The sequence below is a fragment of the Pholcus phalangioides genome, unplaced genomic scaffold, assembly GCF_987345545.1.
Source record: "Pholcus phalangioides strain wild (caught in Gottingen) unplaced genomic scaffold, Ppha-v1.0 ptg000031l_1, whole genome shotgun sequence".
Taxonomy (NCBI): domain Eukaryota; kingdom Metazoa; phylum Arthropoda; class Arachnida; order Araneae; family Pholcidae; genus Pholcus; species Pholcus phalangioides.
Window position 1 is genome coordinate 10,283,293 of NW_028301621.1, and position 17,429 is coordinate 10,300,721.

The window sequence follows — 17,429 nt, forward strand, 5'->3', positions numbered from 1 at the left end:
ATTTTGCAAGGGAAAGGAATCTGAATGATACGTAACCTGCTCAAAGTCATCTCATGATCACGGACACTTTGGTCAGAGAAGACCAGACAATCAACTGAAAAAGACGATGCACAATAAAGGACACCAGCAAGAAGGTAAGAGTGAACTAGATTCCACTCATGCCATCATTGCTGAAAAACTCCACTATAAGAATATGAGTGCACAGTGGAAATGCTTGTGCTTTAGTCTTGAGCACACACGTGATATATCCTTACAATACTACCGGGAACTTAATTTATATTTACCGCACTTTTTTTTTTTTAAAATGCAAACATTTGTTCAAAATTAAAAATATCTATTCAAAAGATATCAATTGAATTTATTTACACATCATACATATGTTCGATTCACACAAAACGCACATGAGCAATCAATCACGACTGATGATGCAAAAGATGATCCCAGCAACTGAGAGCTGATCCACTATTTCCTCAGGAGAGTATTTTTAATCTGTATCGGCACACCATCTGCAGTATACCCATCTATGGTGTAACTGTCGTATGTCCATTTCCTGTTTCCTCTGCACTCGTGTCCACATTTTTCCGAACCGCATTTGGGACAAGGGAAGTGACACCCAGGACAGTCTTCATCCAGACAGTCGCACATATCTTTTTCCGACGAGATGTGAACACCTTTCCGGTTATACACAAATGAGTTTTTCTTGCTGCCGCCACCACTGGAGCTGCTGCTTGAATAAAAAAAAATAAGAGAAAGGAAATAAACCCAAATCTGTAAATAATAACATATTGGTATAAACAAACAGGAAAATACACAGACTTCAAAAAGTTAGGCCAGCAACGGTTTATATAGCATTGACTTTTTAACCTTGCCCCTCTGGATTGGATGGTTAGTGAAACACAAGCACATGGTACTCTGGCATGCAGTCCTTTCATGTGGAAAATTCAGCACATATTCGACAGATATTGTCTTGCCAAGTGATGCTGCAACAGTTGTGAAGGTCGCTCATCAATTCCGCTTGGCTATTACAGCAACATACCAATTGTAAGAGAGGGAGTGGTAATCCTTGGTCAACTGGGCACAGGTGTTCAGACTGCCATCCCAACTATTAAACTTATTTGGAATAGTTTTATAATTGCTATAGCAGCCAAGTGAAATCAACCTCTACAACTGCTGCATCCATAGTTGCAGCATCACTCGGCAAGACAATATCTTCTAGTAGTGCGTGCTAAAGGCTCAACAAGAAGGGACTGAATGCTCGAGTACCACGTTTTTGTGCTCCACTAACCATCCAATCCAGGAAGAGGGGAGATTAAAGTAGTGTGATATGTTATAAGCTGCTGCATGATTAACTTTTGGAAGACTATATGTAGACTATTACTACTTAGCTGCAAATGTGCATCTCGTAGACATTCCTCTACAGAATTTCTAAGGAATCGGCACATGTTAGAATGTGTGTGTTCTGAGTTGTATGTTTGGCCCCTAACATATTTATGCTGTCCGACCAATGCTTGTTTCATGTCCTTGCTAGTGCTGCCACCTGCATTCCATATTTTGAAATGAAGATAGTGAATGTTTGAATTCTTGGTGTATGTAAACTAGTCTATAACCCTATGACAATGAAAGTACATAAATTGGTAGGAAATAATAGGTGAAGGGGTCCTACATGAGCAAATACCTAGTCAGAGCCAAACAAAAATCTGTGTAGAGCAGTAGCTCAGTAAGGTGCACGTGAATGAGAACCAATATGTCTAACGTACAGACACACTACAGATTTTGTTCGCCTTTGCTTTATGCAAAATGTTTCATGGTTTTCCGTCATATGAACAACAAAATAGCTTAGAAAAAACGTACCAGGCTGTGACAATATCACCATCCCAATTCTGAAGAAACTTTTTAAAGAATATGCTGAAGCTTTTTACCTTTGATATGTCAAGCAATTTATTGAATACAATCTTTCCTCGCCATTTCAAAAAAAAGGAAGATTATTCTTTTCCTGGAAAAGGATCCAGAGTCCTCGCAGTCACATGGTCCAATATGTCTTCTGTCCACTACAGAAAAGGTTCTGGTGCAGCGCATTGTGTACTATTTAGAAAAGGCTAATTGGTTTAAGTCCTCTCCAGTTTGGTTCCTGTGCTGGAAGCTTAGCAGAATAGGCCATTGAGGCTATTCTTTGTGTAATCAGACACAAACATGCCCAAGGTCTTCAAACAGCTGTCATGTCGGTGGGAGTACATGGCACTTTCGACTCTCTAAGCTAGTTACGTCGAACACAGATTCTGTGGTCTCTGATAAGTATCATGGAGAAAATGCTGCGAGACCATTACATGGCTATGAATAAAGGTATGGGTAGTGACAAGGATCCTGTAGTGGTCCTTTACTATGGATGCTAGTGCTCGATAAGCTGTTAAAACTTAACTGGGGTCCTCATATCTACATACAGGCATTCACAGATAATCTCATATTTGTAATATCAGGAGGCGACAATGATGACATGAACTCAGTCTAGGCTGTCACAGTTATGTCCTTGTCGAGTTGGTTGAGAAATAATAAGACGAAAATGGAGAAAATCATGTTTCCCTGGCCTCATCCCAAGAAGAAGAAGCTGAGGATTGTGATCAATGATTTATATGGATTCAGCCTTCCAAAGTCATTTAATATCTTGGAGTGTACACAGATGACAAGCCCAGTTTCTCGACACATATCGCTGAGCAAGTAGATGAGGCACATGGTACCCTCCAACTCCTTCGTAGAGTGGCCAGACCAAAATGGTGTCTCCAGCAGCATTTTAGAAATGTTTTGTACAGATCAGTTGCGCCTCACCTGCTTTTCTTCAGATGCCCCTCTTGGTTCCAGTATCCTATGCAAACGTAAAGTAATTTTGACATAGCGCCTGCTCCTGTTGTATGTACCTGGGGCCTACTCCACCACTGCAAATGAAATCTTATACATAGGAAATCTGCAGCTGAGCAGTTATACTAAATATGAAGCCCTTTGAAGACAGGACACACTCTGCTTCCTATCTTAGAGAGCTATTGAAGCGTTCCCGAAGGATGGGCATATCCGGAAAGTTTATAACAAAACAAGACATTTTTGCCTCAGACCAACAACAAATAAAGTGAATAATAAAAAAAATCAATCTCTGAAGAATATGAAGCCTGCAAGACCAGCATTCTTCACTTGGATGACATTCATTTTCAACAATAACGACTTATATATAGCCTTCTATTCCTGTCATTGGCAATATTTCAGCATTTTAGCAGTAAATTGCAATTTCACTTGCCTATAAGAATTGTTTGGCTATAAGTGGCAACTTTACTAGCATTTGACAATAATTTGCAACATTTCATTTTTCGATTTCTACCTGCATTTTTCATGAAGAAAATAGTGTGATTTATACCTTGGCTAACCATGAGTGTATTGATACTTTTCTATCGGAACACATCACGCTGGCTAGGTTGGAATCCCTTGGCGGGTTGTGCCCCACTGCCCAAAATGATCTGTGAGGACCCAGCTTTAAACTGACTCATCTTTCTACCCCACCCCCTGTGAACTTCAGATGCTGAGTTTAATAGTAAGGTCCCCGTCACATTTTTGCAAGTTTGGTTCAGAACCAGTTGCTGGGTCCCTGCGAAGACGAAATGAGATAGTTATAGGCCATTTCAGCTAAAATAAATGATAGAAATCGAAGTAATTTTTAGTCATGATGACATAATTTCAAGATGACAGGCACTGAAAAAAGCAATTAAAGGGCAGTTGGAAACATGGGGGATCTGACATACTCTATGTTTACTACAGTTCGAAATGTAACAAGAGCACATGCTGCAGGATTAAGAGGCAACCAAGAATATCTATCTGGAATAATGGCAATTGTGGGCTAATGAAAAGAACTTACTGGCTATATATCTTCCTGTTGACTTTTCTCGTCTCTCTTACGCTTGTATCGGGATTGAAATTTTCCATAAACTTCTCCTCGTTAAGTGCTCTTAACCGTCTGCTCTGTAATAAAAATATAAATATCAATTTTCCACGGTGATACACTACTACTACTTTGTCCATTACTTAATGAATAGAAAGACACACAGAATGATTCTTAATATTTGGATACAGTAGAATGCTATTATACAGATTGAGGCTTGACAAACCCCAGGCACTAGGTCGCCAATGCAACTATGAAATCGAGATTGATGCCAAAAATTTCCTGTATGTGATTGATAAATTAGAGCCTATTAATGACACAGAATTTTCTGATTTCGGTGTCTCTTTCAACATAGAAAAAGGATATAGTCACAGAAAAGTTAAAAATATTTGGAACCGTTTTTCTTGAGATTAAAATCATTCTTGAACTGTCAAGACCTGCAGTAGATGGTACAAAAAACATTGTATACTCTGATTTTTTCGATTCAGTTAAGTTAATAATATAACAGGGGTTCTATTGCATGTGGGAACAAAAGTGATTTTTCAAGCGTAGACAGTCGTATGAGAAATTGTTTCATGGTACATAGGCCAGACAAAACTGAGGACACAGCTTAAAAAAAAAAAAAACTAGCGAAAGAAATTGGTCATGTGCTTGCTAGATTCAAGGGATATTTCAAAGTCAAACCTGGTTATTCACGAACTGAACTTTGTGTGTTTTAACCAAATAGAGTATAATAGACCAGGCCATAAACCCAGGGAAGCAACACCCTATTGTGGCTTCGGATGGGAGACTTCGAAACTTTGCGCCATGATATAACATGAATGCATATTTTTGTGACGTCATTGTAATTTTTTTTTCTCGCAGATTTCCCTTCTTGGTTTATTTGTTATTTGATTTATTTTGTTTTTATATAGTTTATTTTTTTTGTTCTCATTATTGAATATATAATACGATATTGTGACGTAACAGCCGAGGCTCCTAATCATCTTCAGTAACGTTTGAGTATTCAGCTACTAAGCCGCGAGATAGGCTCGGAGTCAGAATTTATGGTAGTACTTCCTTTATTCAAAATAACGGCATTTCTGACTGCTTTTTGGAGGTAGAAAAGGACCAAAATAAGAGGCTTCAAAACTAATAAAATGAGCTTAATATAATAAGTCGCTGTATTGATCAAAAAAAAAAAAAAATTGTCCCTGTTTTTGTAAGCTATTCGCCTCCAATAAACACCTTCAGCCTAGGAACATTAGAATATTCATATAAAAGATCATTGAAGATGTTGCAGATGCGAGAAATTCCACCGCGATCATCTTCGAAAAGCAGCGAGATAAATGTCAAGCATAAATCACAGCTAAAGTCAGAGTGCACGTGCCACTTCATTAAAAAGCCTATACTTTGGACACTGACCTTATGCTGACTGATGCTATAATAAATGTTAAATGTAGATATAAAATATACTGCAATAAGTTCACTGAATATATATACATACACCACGGATGGACAATCGCCAGGTCAACATGATGACTAGAAAATTGGTATTGGTGCCTAAAATGCTCTAAATGTGGTGGCTAAATTGAAGTCTAAGTTTTCTAAATTAGAGTCTAAGGGTGACAAAATTTTCTGATTTCATTACGCTACATCTTTTAACATGGGAAAAGTGAAAGTAAACATTATTTAAGAGAGTTTTCCTTAAGCAAAATACCACTCTTGGCTCCTAAGAAATTGGGCTGATGCCTAAATATTTTTTTAATTTGTCACAATCCCTGAAATATATTAAACTAAACAAAAGAACAACTCTCGCAGTACTACATATGATTTGGTGACATAACATTTGTTACAAACAGCTGTGATTTGGTATCAAACAAAATTTTCAAGTGTTTGAAAACAAAAGAGAATTATTAATTAAGCTAAAAGACTGAAAACATATATTTTTAAATTATATGAATAAGCTGAGAACGATTATTTTTACACTAGAAGTGATGGTTGATGACACAATAGCAGTATTGGCTAATAAGTTATGCCGCTTAATCATTGGTGCATTTTATATATAACATCTCGCTGTTGATACTTTGTCTTCTGTGGGATTTGTGATGTATTGAATACAAGTTAATATGAGTAAGAGGCAGAATTACGATTTTGCCACCTGTGGGACAAACAAATTTTACACACCACCTCCCACTCTAACCTCACTGTCTTGACCACTCATTTTTCAAATTTCCCATCCTGTACTACAGCCCTCTTAGGACCCAAACATGTCTCCTGTAAATATGCTGGTGTCTCTATCAATTTTTCCAGCCACTCACATGCTTTAGTCAATCTTTTGGACACTCAGTAACTTGGTTCCTCGTTCTCTAGGTCACTACCATGCTCACACATTCTATAGATCACTCTTTTGGTTGATCATTGACCTGGTCGCTCGTTTTTTAGGCCACTCTTTTGATTAATCACATGCTTGCCAGCATTCAAAATCACTGGTGGTCTGCGACCACTGATTAAACAATCGGACCATAGAGAAAAAAATTGTAGTGGTTCGCCAGACCAGTAGCACAAAAACTTCATGATCCCTCCCCGCAGTGATACGGAAGAATCGCCTATGGGAGAATCACTGATTGGCAGTGGATTTTTTATAGGTTTTTGCAAACCCTTGGTGGTATATCACTCTTCTAAATGCTAATATATTGGGAAAAATTATTATTTAGAACAGATTTTGTTTAGCAGCCCAGTCATGCCTGCGGTCCAGTAGGTTCTTTTATCTCTAGGTCAGTTTTTCGTCACATACTGCTCTAGGTAATTCTTTTACTCACTCATCTGCTTACACACCTTTTCGTTAACTAACATGCTTATAGACTCTCTAGGTCACTCTTTTTGTTCACTTACATGCCTGCAGACTCTACACGTCACTCATTTGATCACTCACTTACCTACTCTCACCTTCTCTGGGCAGATGCAGAAGGTAGCCCTTCTCCCATTCTACTAATTCTCTTGGTCACTCATTCTCTCAAATTTCCCGCCCACCCGGACTGATCCTGACTAAATACACCACTGATCCAAGGTAAATATAAAATTTAAACCATAATTAAATCAATGCATAGTAAACAAGTACTAATGACATTTTCGAATCTCAGATGCTTCACAAAATAAATAAATGGCAATTAAATTATGTTATTAATTAACATAAAGAGCGTCATATTTGATGAACCTTCACAAGAGAAAGAAACCACGCTGAGAAAAAGTCAACGCACTTTTCTAGTCTCATTCGGAGCCGGTCTATCACGCAGCATCATGGCCATCTTTCTTCAAGACCTCAACTGCAAATTATAATTATTAATCGCTAAAGAAATTATAATTAATAATCACGAGATTACTTTCTGTAGTGCGAAAATTTTCAAAAAAGGCACAGTAAACAAAACAATCCAGACGATGGGGAATGAAAAAGGGAGCGGATTCTTTTATCCCACGTAAACGAATATTCCCGGCAGGTCACGCGCGACATCTAGTAGCGAAAATTCAAAAACGATATTGACACTTCTGTTGTTTGGTCCCATTGCATCATTGGGATCTTCAACGCATGTGCCCAAAGCTGCATTAAGAGTTTCAGCGGCTTTGCATGTGCCAACATCGTGGAGCAGCAGAGTCGCCCATGTGCCGTCGCGCTACCACCATCTCCCGCAAAATTTCTATTCTGGTTCACCAACATCTTGATATCTTGAGATAACGATGGTGGTGGTCGGGGCCCCCGCGGGTTGTGGGGACGGGGGGCACTTACGGTAATAGAGATGAAAAAAAATATATACATATATCACATTATTTTGTAGCGAATAAGGTTCAACTGATATAGAATTACTACTTCTCATTAATTTTGAATTTTTATCAATTCTGAGATTTTTCTGTCATTAATTCTGAATTTTTCCTTCGTTAATCCTGATTTTTCATTCCTGAGTGGATATTTTTCAGCATTCTTGTATATTCTGTGATAATGCACGAGACCAAGGAGCCTCGAAATCGTTTTCGTACCGTGCCCCGCCTTTGATAAGGCGGCCTTGCGAAGCAGGGGCCACTGGCTGGGACTTTTGGCGGGTCCCTTTATAGTGAGTGAATTTATAGCGTGGGTAAAAAAAAAATTATAATCATCCCGCCCTGGGGGGGGGGGGGCACATTTGGCTCTAGGAGCATTGTTGCGGCCCATCGATCATTTTCAGAAAATGGTTGAAAATATTTAAAAACGATTAATAGAAGAAATAATTTCACAATTAATGAAAATTATATTTCTACAATTAACGAAAAAAATTCATTTTTGACAAAAATTTTAGGATTAGGGGGGGGGGGAAATATATACAAAATTTCTGTGTGTGTTGTTCGCTATACAAATCTACAATTTTAGATCTATCGTCGCCACAAATTTTGCATACATACCAAATCGGACCCGACTTGAACGATAGGCTACTTTAAAAGTTCGTCAGAGCAGCGCGAATGCCCAAAATGGGCGAAAAACTGTCGGGCAACAATGGTTTCTGGGCCTCAACAATTACTTTCGGAATGTTTACTTTGCTTACCGTGGTTCCCTAGCTATGCGTTTCAGATACGCATATGCTTTTTACAATGGTTTTTCACTTCTTTAATGCTGACAGTATATGTATACAAGATATACGGAAGACTGGATGTTGTGAAGATATTTATTATTTGAGATGTTAATTTTTTAAGGAAGGAAAAAACTCATCTCTGCCTCTACCGGGAGTCGAACCCGGGTCCCTCGATTGCCGGACGAGTGCTCTGACCACTAAGCTACAGAGGAGATAGAGATTTTTCTTCGCTAGAGCGTGTATATGCCGAACGGAAACGTGCAATGGACGGTGAAACCGATCAGCTAATAGCTCATGGACGACGAGCCACCGCCACCGGAGTGGCTCGTCGACATTATATTAGTATATGTATAGTAGTTTATGCCTTCATAATGGTTTGCCACTTTTTCAATTCTCCCAGTAATGAGGCTTTTTGAATAGACATCATCAGCATAACTTTGAGGATCAGGCAAAGGGTGATCCCCATACAAGTCAGTGTTAAAATTGCTGATTTTACTGTAGAAATGCGGAAATTTAGTAAGGTTTTCCACCATATCAATAATTTTAAAAATTGAATTCTTGATTTTTGAAATAGAGCTAGATATATATATATATATATACGAAGCCCACAAAAAATTAAATACAAAATAATTAGCCAGACCTACTTTTGAGTTGGATATCCATACAATAACATTGATTTCAACTTCTTATTTATATTTTCTCAAGCATAAAAATTAATGTCTTCGTATTGTCTTTTAATTATTCAACTGCATAAATTTATATAGTTTAGGATGTTTAAAATTAATTATGGACCCGTAAAGTACATCGAATAAATTCCACAGATTTAACACACAGCATTTTTGGAAGCAGAAACAGGTAGATAGATAACTTCCATTTTTCCGAACAGAAGCAGACTACTCCAGAAGTTCAGGGGGAGGGGGGGGGTGGAATTGAAATACCTAGCACCCCTTAAAAAATAAAAAAAATACAGGGCGTTTCTAAAAGAATCACCCGATTTTAAATGCGTATATTACGAAAAATATTGAACATAGACACTCAAGATGAATTGTATATTATATGGCTAATCATAGTTTTTTTACAAACTAAATTAAAGGTGCTCAATATGTCCACCTTGGGATGCACGACATATGTCTATACTGTAGTCAAATGCGTCACTGCTGCTGTTATGAGTATCTTCAGTTCGGCTAATGCAGCTGGAAGAGGAGGCACATAAACGAAGTCTTTTATGAACCCCCACAAGAAGAAATCGCACACTGTGAGGTCCGGCGATCTTGGAGACCTGAGTGATGTTCAACTGAATCATCAGATCCCGTGCGGCCGACCCATCGTTTGGGAATGCGACTGTTCAAAAGTTCTCGATCGTCCGAACTCCAGTGTGGTGGTGCCCCGTCCTGCTGGGAAATGAAGTCATCCGAATCGGTTGCTAACTGTGGGAAAAGCCAATCTTGACAAACACTGAAGTGGTGGCCGAAGGAAGAGCGTTTGCGCTACGTGTCGGCAAGTGCGTGAAACTCGAGATTTTCTATTCTATTCTATTCTATATTCTACGTATACATTATTCGATAAAAACTATTCAGCTTTAATCCGTTTTTATTTTTTTAAATCGGATGATTCTTTCGAAACAGCTCGTATATTCATTTCTACGTTTCTTTAAATCTGGATTTGTTTCTTTCATGAGCAGGGCCGCAACTGGGGGGGGGGGACAGGTGGGTCTCGTGCCCCGGGCGCTGGACCCGAGGGGGTGCAAATTTCATTCTGAAACCTCGCCTTCAACATTAAAGGGGGGCGTCAAAATGCGCGTTTGCCCCGGGTGATCAATCATCTAGTCGCGGCCTTGTTCATGAGTCGCTCAGGAAGGCACCATATTGGTTAACTTAGACACGGTTTGTATGTCCCTCGAAGAAAGAGGGAGATATCACGTGATTCAAAAAGCCTCATTGAAGAAAACCCGGTCAGCGCCGGGTATTATAGCAAGTAACTTATAAATCAACGATTCAATATCAATCAGAGGAATAATTTGCCATTTTTTGATAGACATTATTACACAATCAATTGCATAATTATTGGAATAAATGGTGACAAAATAGGGAGAGGAAAAATATAACTTCAGAATTACCGAAATATATAAGGCCACTACTGACTACTGAACCAGACATGCACTTGGTCCATATTTCTATGCGGAACTTCTCACGAAAATACAAAGGCCCCACAACACTAGGCTAAGTCACTAAATTACACGAGTTGGGGGCCCGCGGGCTTCGTGGGAAAGTTCAATTTTGCCTGCGTCTGAAAGGGTGAAGACCGCTGCGTTTCATAAAGGTATAGCCACTGGATAAACCCAGGCCGACTTCTCATACACCATTAATGCGCAACTGACATCGGAATTACGGTACAGCCAATGGCTGTCTCCTATAGCCTATATGATAAGACGTATACGATATTTTTCCCCAACGATAAGACGTCACTTTGAACAGAAAACTGATTTTCGCACCGTCGATGAGGGATCTTTCCTAGCGTCTTACATCAAGGGTACTAAACTTTTAGAAGAGTACGGGCCACTTCATTGTTTCAAAAACGCCACTAAAGTGATGTAGAACAGCAAAGTAGCTCCCTTACGTGATCTTTAAATGTTCCGCGGAACACTTAAATGCTCAGAAACTCTCCCTCGGGCCACTTAAATGATCTGTAAATGTGTCACCAGCTGCTTGAGTGATGTGGAACTCTGCCGAAAGTAATCGAGTGATGTGGAACTGCATTCGTGAACCGTTTAAAGTGCTCTTTAACTGTGTCGCGGGTTACTTACGTGATCTGTGAATATGTCACGCCTCCCTTAAGTGATCGGTAAATGAGCCGCGAGCCGCTCGAATGATCTGCAAATGTGTCATTTCGTTAAATTTTCCAAATTAGGTTTCAGGTCACGGGCCACATCAGATAAATCCGAGGGCCGCATTTGGTCTGTGGGCGATGGGTTGAGTATATATGCATTAGGGGTCATTCAAGTATTAAGTCAGCATCGATAAAGGTGGAGAGTTGGGGGTTTGGATTTGCTGACTTTTGGTGACAAGGGAGTGGGAAGAGGGGGGGGGGGTTGGATGATGCTTACGTCATCAACCACCCTTTATGAAGATATGAAATTTTCTTGATGACATCTGATTCGGTACGGAAAAAACCGTTCAATAGTCATTGGGCACCTGAACTAACATTCTCCCTATTGATAAGTCCCCTACAGAGCCACTTTACTGATCTCTAAATGTTTCACGGATCATTCAAGTGCTCTGGAAATGTGTCCGGGCCACTTAAGCAGTGCCGTATTAACGCATGGGCCCACCCGGGCACGGCCCGGCGGCCTCACAAAAATAAGATCCAGTTGAAATTTTCTAGGATTTACCAGGCAGGGCCTCGAAAAACCACTTGGCCCGGGGGCCCATGATACTCTTAAGACGGCCCTGCGCTTAAGTGGTCTGGAACTGTGCCACGTATCACTCAAGTGATCCGTAATTATGCCACGGATCACTTGAGTAATCTGGGAATGTTTCGCGGGTAACCTGAGTGATGTAGAACCGCACAGGGGGTAGCTCAAGAGCTCTAAAACTGTGCCACATGTCACTCAAGGGATCTCTAAATGTGCTACGGATCGTTTAAGTTTAAGTGTTCTGGAACTGTGTCGCGGGTTACTTAATTGATCTGTGAATGTGCAGAATCTCTGGGAAGAGAATCACATTTCGAACATGCATACTTGTGCATTAACTACAAGTAAAATTATATATAACATCAGATTTTTAACAAAGAGCAATCTAGCGATCTTACTTCTTGACTGATGTTAGTATCTGAATCTTGAGGAGAGTTCTGGAACAAAATAGCGGGAACGTTATTATGAGGAAGAGCATCTTCTTTCAATCTCAACCTTATGAGACAATCCGGCTTGAACTGATCTTTGGTGAAATGGTCTGAACAAACTCTGCTGTAATCAGATGGTACCCATCCTTCCATGCCTAGCGCTTTCACCCATGCATCTCTGCGACTTATCTTGGAGGGGAATCTGTAAATACACAGATCAGATTAAAGCATCGAGGAAAGTAAGAACCTTGGCATAAAAGAACATAATTCCGACCGATAAAAATTTTCAAAGTTTTCTGATATCCTTGCAAAAACGTTGTCGCTTCTAGTCTCATTCAAATAACAAGATATTGTACCAGATATCACAAATCTGTTGCTCACAAGCAACGCTTATTTTTATTTAAGATTGTCATCACAAAGTCATTTTCTGTCACTTTAGATTGTCAAACAATAGTCATTTTCATGGTCATTTTCCAAGTCATGTGCCACGACGGTTAATTACACATACTTTACAGCTGATTCAAAATAGTTTTCTTTTGATTTTCCTCGCCAAAAAATTTTAGCACTAACCGTTCAATGTGGGGACTTCCTGAGATGGCAATCAGAGAAGCTAAGGACACTAATGCTCAAAACAGCAAGTTAAGATAGGCAGCAAATTTAAATAATTCAATTGGACTAAGAAAGGGTGGCAAAATTTTCATAGTCCACATACAACAAAAGCATAAATGCGTTGCTGCTAGCAAAGTACTGCACACTATAAATTTGCAACAGATAGGCATCCAAGCAGGCTTGACTGATTTAGGTGATTGGATTAATTTTCCATAAAGGCCATTCAAGTATTGCGTCAGCAGATTTTTAATAATTTTTGATCCCCCCTTCAGAATAACTCTGACCCCCCCCCACCCCTTGTCAGCAGAACTTTGTCAGCATTGCCACCTACCTCATAACACATATTGAGATCACAGATGTACATGGGGGAAAAGGGGCCATGGGGGAAAGCATGAGTTCCCCACAGACAGTCAAAAATTTATTTTTTTGCTGCAAAAAATATTTAAAGAAAATAAAATACCTTTATAAGTTATTATAACCAATTTGTTAATTTCAATGCTATTTAAAGGTTAAGAACTTGAAAATTACTTTCTAAAACATTAATTGTCTTACCCTCTAAGCCATATATGCTAAACCCATTACCCGTGGACCAAATGTGGCCCTCTGGGATATTTGAAGTTGCCTGTCAACTCAAACCTAATTTTTGGAAAAATGGGCTAAGTAGCATATTTACAAATCACTCACGTGTTCTGTGGCACAATTCCAGAGCATTTAAGTGAGCCGTGACAGAGTTCCAGAACAATTAAGTGGTCCGTAGCACATTTAGAGATCCCATGGGTGACACATGGCACAGTTTTAGAACACTTAAGCTGCCCTCAGTGCAGTTCTATATCGCTCAAGGTATCCGTGGCACATTCCCAGACTACTTAAGTGATCCGAGACATAATTACGGATTACTTGTGAGACGTGCAGCAGTTAAAAAGCACATGAGCGGCCTGTGACACATTTTTAGAGCACTTGAGCTGCCCAGACACATTCTCAAACCACTTCAGCAGCCCTGCCACTTGAAGGATCCGGGAACATTTAGAGGTCACTAAAGTGGCTCTGTAGAGGATTTATCAATAGGGAGAATGTTAGTTCAGGAGCTTACAAACTGGGAAAGGTCTTTCTTGTGTGCTTTTGGTACATTCAGTAATAATGTCATAAAGAATATTTTATATTTTTATAAAGTGTGATTGATGACGTAAGCATCATTATTTTCTTTTAATTTTCATCATTTAATTATCTTTTTATGTGCCAAAATTGGCCACCCTGATAGCCACATCAGTATTTGCTAGTTTTGGCAATCTCTTATCAACGGCATTAATTCACAGCACATTTCATTAATAAAATTTTTTGGGTGTAATTTTTTGGTGTTTTCTCACACTTCCTGTCATATTTCTATAATGATTATAGCATTATTCATGAAATAAATTGAATTTTTTATGTAATTATATATGTTCTTTGACAGCCATCTTGAATTGACTGTTGAGAAAGCGTGTTGAGACTGTTTTTCAGCTAATATAATTCTGGAAAAACTCTTTCCCACACCACCTAACACGTCCTCTGCACAGAGCATGAACACTACGACATCGTCGAACTACAATGACCCTCCATTCAGTCCAGCCGAAGTGGATAGGATTATAAAACTGATCCCCACAAACATAGCCCCCGGTCCTGATAGTATTGATGGCCCGATAATCAAGCATGTACACAAACAATAATCAACTCTTTTCCTCACGCTGTTCAACAAATGCCTCGAACTAAAAACATCACCCAACATCTTTAAGATAGGCAAGTAATACTCTTTCAAAAACCAGAAAAAAAAACCAGATGTAATCAACTCTTATCATCCAATAACCCATAGGAGGTAAATGTCTTGAAAAACTTTTGACTCAAAGACTCAACCTGGAATCTTAAAACTATAACTCTAACCTTCAATTCGGCTTTAGGTCAGGTAATTCTATAGACAATGCTCTCAACCTAATACTCACTAAAACGAATTCATAAGCAAAGAACTGGACGTCGCCTTTATAAGTATCGATATTAAAGGAGCTTTTAACAACCTGACCTATTCCTCAATAAACCAAGAACTGCCCAAAGCCCCCCCTCCCTAACAATATTAAATCAATGTTTTCGGACCTCCTAGCAAATAGACATGTCTTAATCACAACACCGGAAGACCTGGCGGTTAGAAAACAGGATATTGGCTGTCCACAGGATTCGTGTAGCGGGCCAGCTTTGTGGAATCTTGGGGCCATTCAAGCCCTAAAACTTCCCCTCCCGGAAGATGCCCATATCCAAGCCTTTGCCTTTGTGATAGGGTCAGTTAATGTATCACAGCTAGCGACAAGGGCAACTAAAATTCTTAACGATTTTTCGAATTGGCTTAATGAACATAACCTCAAAATCTCAACAGAAAAAACACAATTTCTCTGTTTCACAAAAAATAAATATCCCCCTAGGATCAAAATTAATGGTAAAAATATTAAATGTGTAAACAATCTCAAATATTTAGGCGTAACTATCCAAAAAGACCTCGGCTGGGAATCACACATCAATGAACGCAAACTAAAAGCAACTCGCTTCCATTTTAAACTAACTAAAATAGCAGGAAAATCCTGGGGCATCTCACAAAGCATTAGGAACACCATCTACAAGAGGGTAGTCGAGAGATTCTTAGCCCATGGCGCCTCAGCTTGGTATAAGCATCCAACCAAAAAAACACAACAGGCCTTAGATAGCGCACAGAGGAAATTTCTTTTAACAATAACCGGAGCCTATGACACAACAGCTACGCTCAGACTCCAAGTGATCACAGGCAACTGCCCACTACACCTAAAGCTCCAAATGGAAGCAGTCTACACAATCACAGTTAGGTTTAGGAAAAACATTCAACCAGAACTTCCAGACTTTGACCCCAATAACTTTGAAGCACAGGAGCATGGCTGGCACCACCACCCCTCCTGCTCAACTATCCCCAATCAAATTTCGATTGACGGCCACGATATAAAACTAGCAAACACCCACATATACACAGATGGCGCCAAAACTGATGAAGGCATTGGGGCAGCCTATTCTGTATACACAAACAGTACAGAAAAGCAAACGTGGCAAGCAGCGCTAGATAAAAACAATAGTAACTTCCAAGCAGAACTGTTAGCGATAGAAGCAGCTGCACAATACACAATGGGAGCAGAAGAATGAGTTTCAATAATAACTCTCTGATAGCCGCTCCTCCCTTCAAGCACTTCTAGATCCAACAAATAGAAACACAATAGTACGTGTATTGAGGCGGTGTCTAATAAATAACCCAAAAATTCTCAGGTTGAACCAAGGCCCATGTAGGTAATCTTGGAAACGAGAGAGCAGACTCTCTAGCCAAAACTGCAATCAACTGTGACAATAAACTTGACAACACTTTTTCACTAACGCTCCTGAAGCGACAACTTAAACAAGCAACCCTCCAGAAATGGCAGCAAACTTGGGACCAAGGAAAGTGCACGAAATTGTCCCTCGAGGCACATACAACACACTAAACTGGAATAGGGAGGTGACTATCTTCATAACAGGACACGGCCCATTCCCTATATATCTAAATGAATGGAAATTTATGATTAGATGCAATCAGACTGCAAAGTGGGTTTTGTGGAGTGCTTATTATACGAATCAACACTTTTGCATGGAGCTCCAATTTTCTCACTAATTACGAATCTAGATAGATTAGAGTGGTAGAGAGTCTATCAAATGAATTGAAACATTTCGTAAGGATTAAACTTGAATCGTACTCACCTATGGAAAGTGAGACCATCCTTTTTTTTCGATTCGCTTCGGGCGGTGTTGGCGCAACCCACGACTGAGCAAGCCGACATATTGGTGATGATTATAGTCCTCGGTGAGCCACGCACCTAACAAATGGCATCAGTCATCCTAGAAGCCATCCTCAATCATTCAAATTTCCACAGCATCAGCTCGATATTTTTTGGATTTCACATGAAATCCTATAATAAGGAGTTAGTTACTTATTATTTCCTTTATATTTCATAAATCATACATTCATGACATATTTTTTATCACCATAACTATAATCATTACAATATGGGATGTAAAATAAAACAATGGATCAAATTGTTCGCAATAAATAAAGCCATCGCCACTCCCATAAGTTAGTAAATAAACAAACACTAAAATGACATTTACCATAACCAGCAGTGTTTACTAGTTGACCAGTGGATACTGGTTATGAGTCAATTATACAGAGCTTTTAGTAGTGGAGTGTATTCCCTGCAAAGGAACTGGGAACTATATCCTGGTGCAAAAGAATTAATTTATGTTATCTTAATCTGCAGAAGACCCTGATGTTGTGCTCCCCTGCCTCCCGTTGTCTTCAGTGTCACAGCAATATGCTTTTAGAGATTAGCCTGATTACAATTCAAGAAAAAAAACCTTTTTCGTTACAACGTGAGTCGCCCTTAATTTTGTGATTAGATGACAGCCTTTCGTCTGCTTTT

At 39.4% G+C, this 17,429-nt stretch overlaps 1 protein-coding gene across 3 annotated transcripts; it reads right to left on the reverse strand.

Annotated features, from left to right (window-relative positions):
• Positions 1-337: 337 nt before the first annotated feature.
• On the reverse strand, positions 338-17,218 carry LOC149067393 (uncharacterized). Of its 3 annotated transcripts, XM_089252975.1 has the most exons (5): positions 17,119-17,218; positions 16,711-16,919; positions 12,301-12,532; positions 3,893-3,996; positions 338-727 (listed from the first exon to the last, which is right to left on the reverse strand). In XM_089252975.1, exons 2-5 carry the CDS (start codon positions 16,788-16,790, stop codon positions 463-465), a joined length of 681 nt encoding a protein of 226 aa, XP_089109101.1. In that variant the 5' UTR covers positions 16,791-16,919; positions 17,119-17,218; the 3' UTR covers positions 338-462. The 3 variants fall into 3 exon arrangements, with proteins under 3 accessions (XP_089109101.1, XP_089109102.1, XP_089109103.1); XM_089252976.1 differs by lacking the exon at positions 17,119-17,218 and having other exon boundaries at positions 16,711-17,118; XM_089252977.1 differs by lacking the exon at positions 17,119-17,218 and having other exon boundaries at positions 338-724; positions 16,711-16,914.
• Between the last annotated feature and the right edge of the window lie 211 nt (positions 17,219-17,429).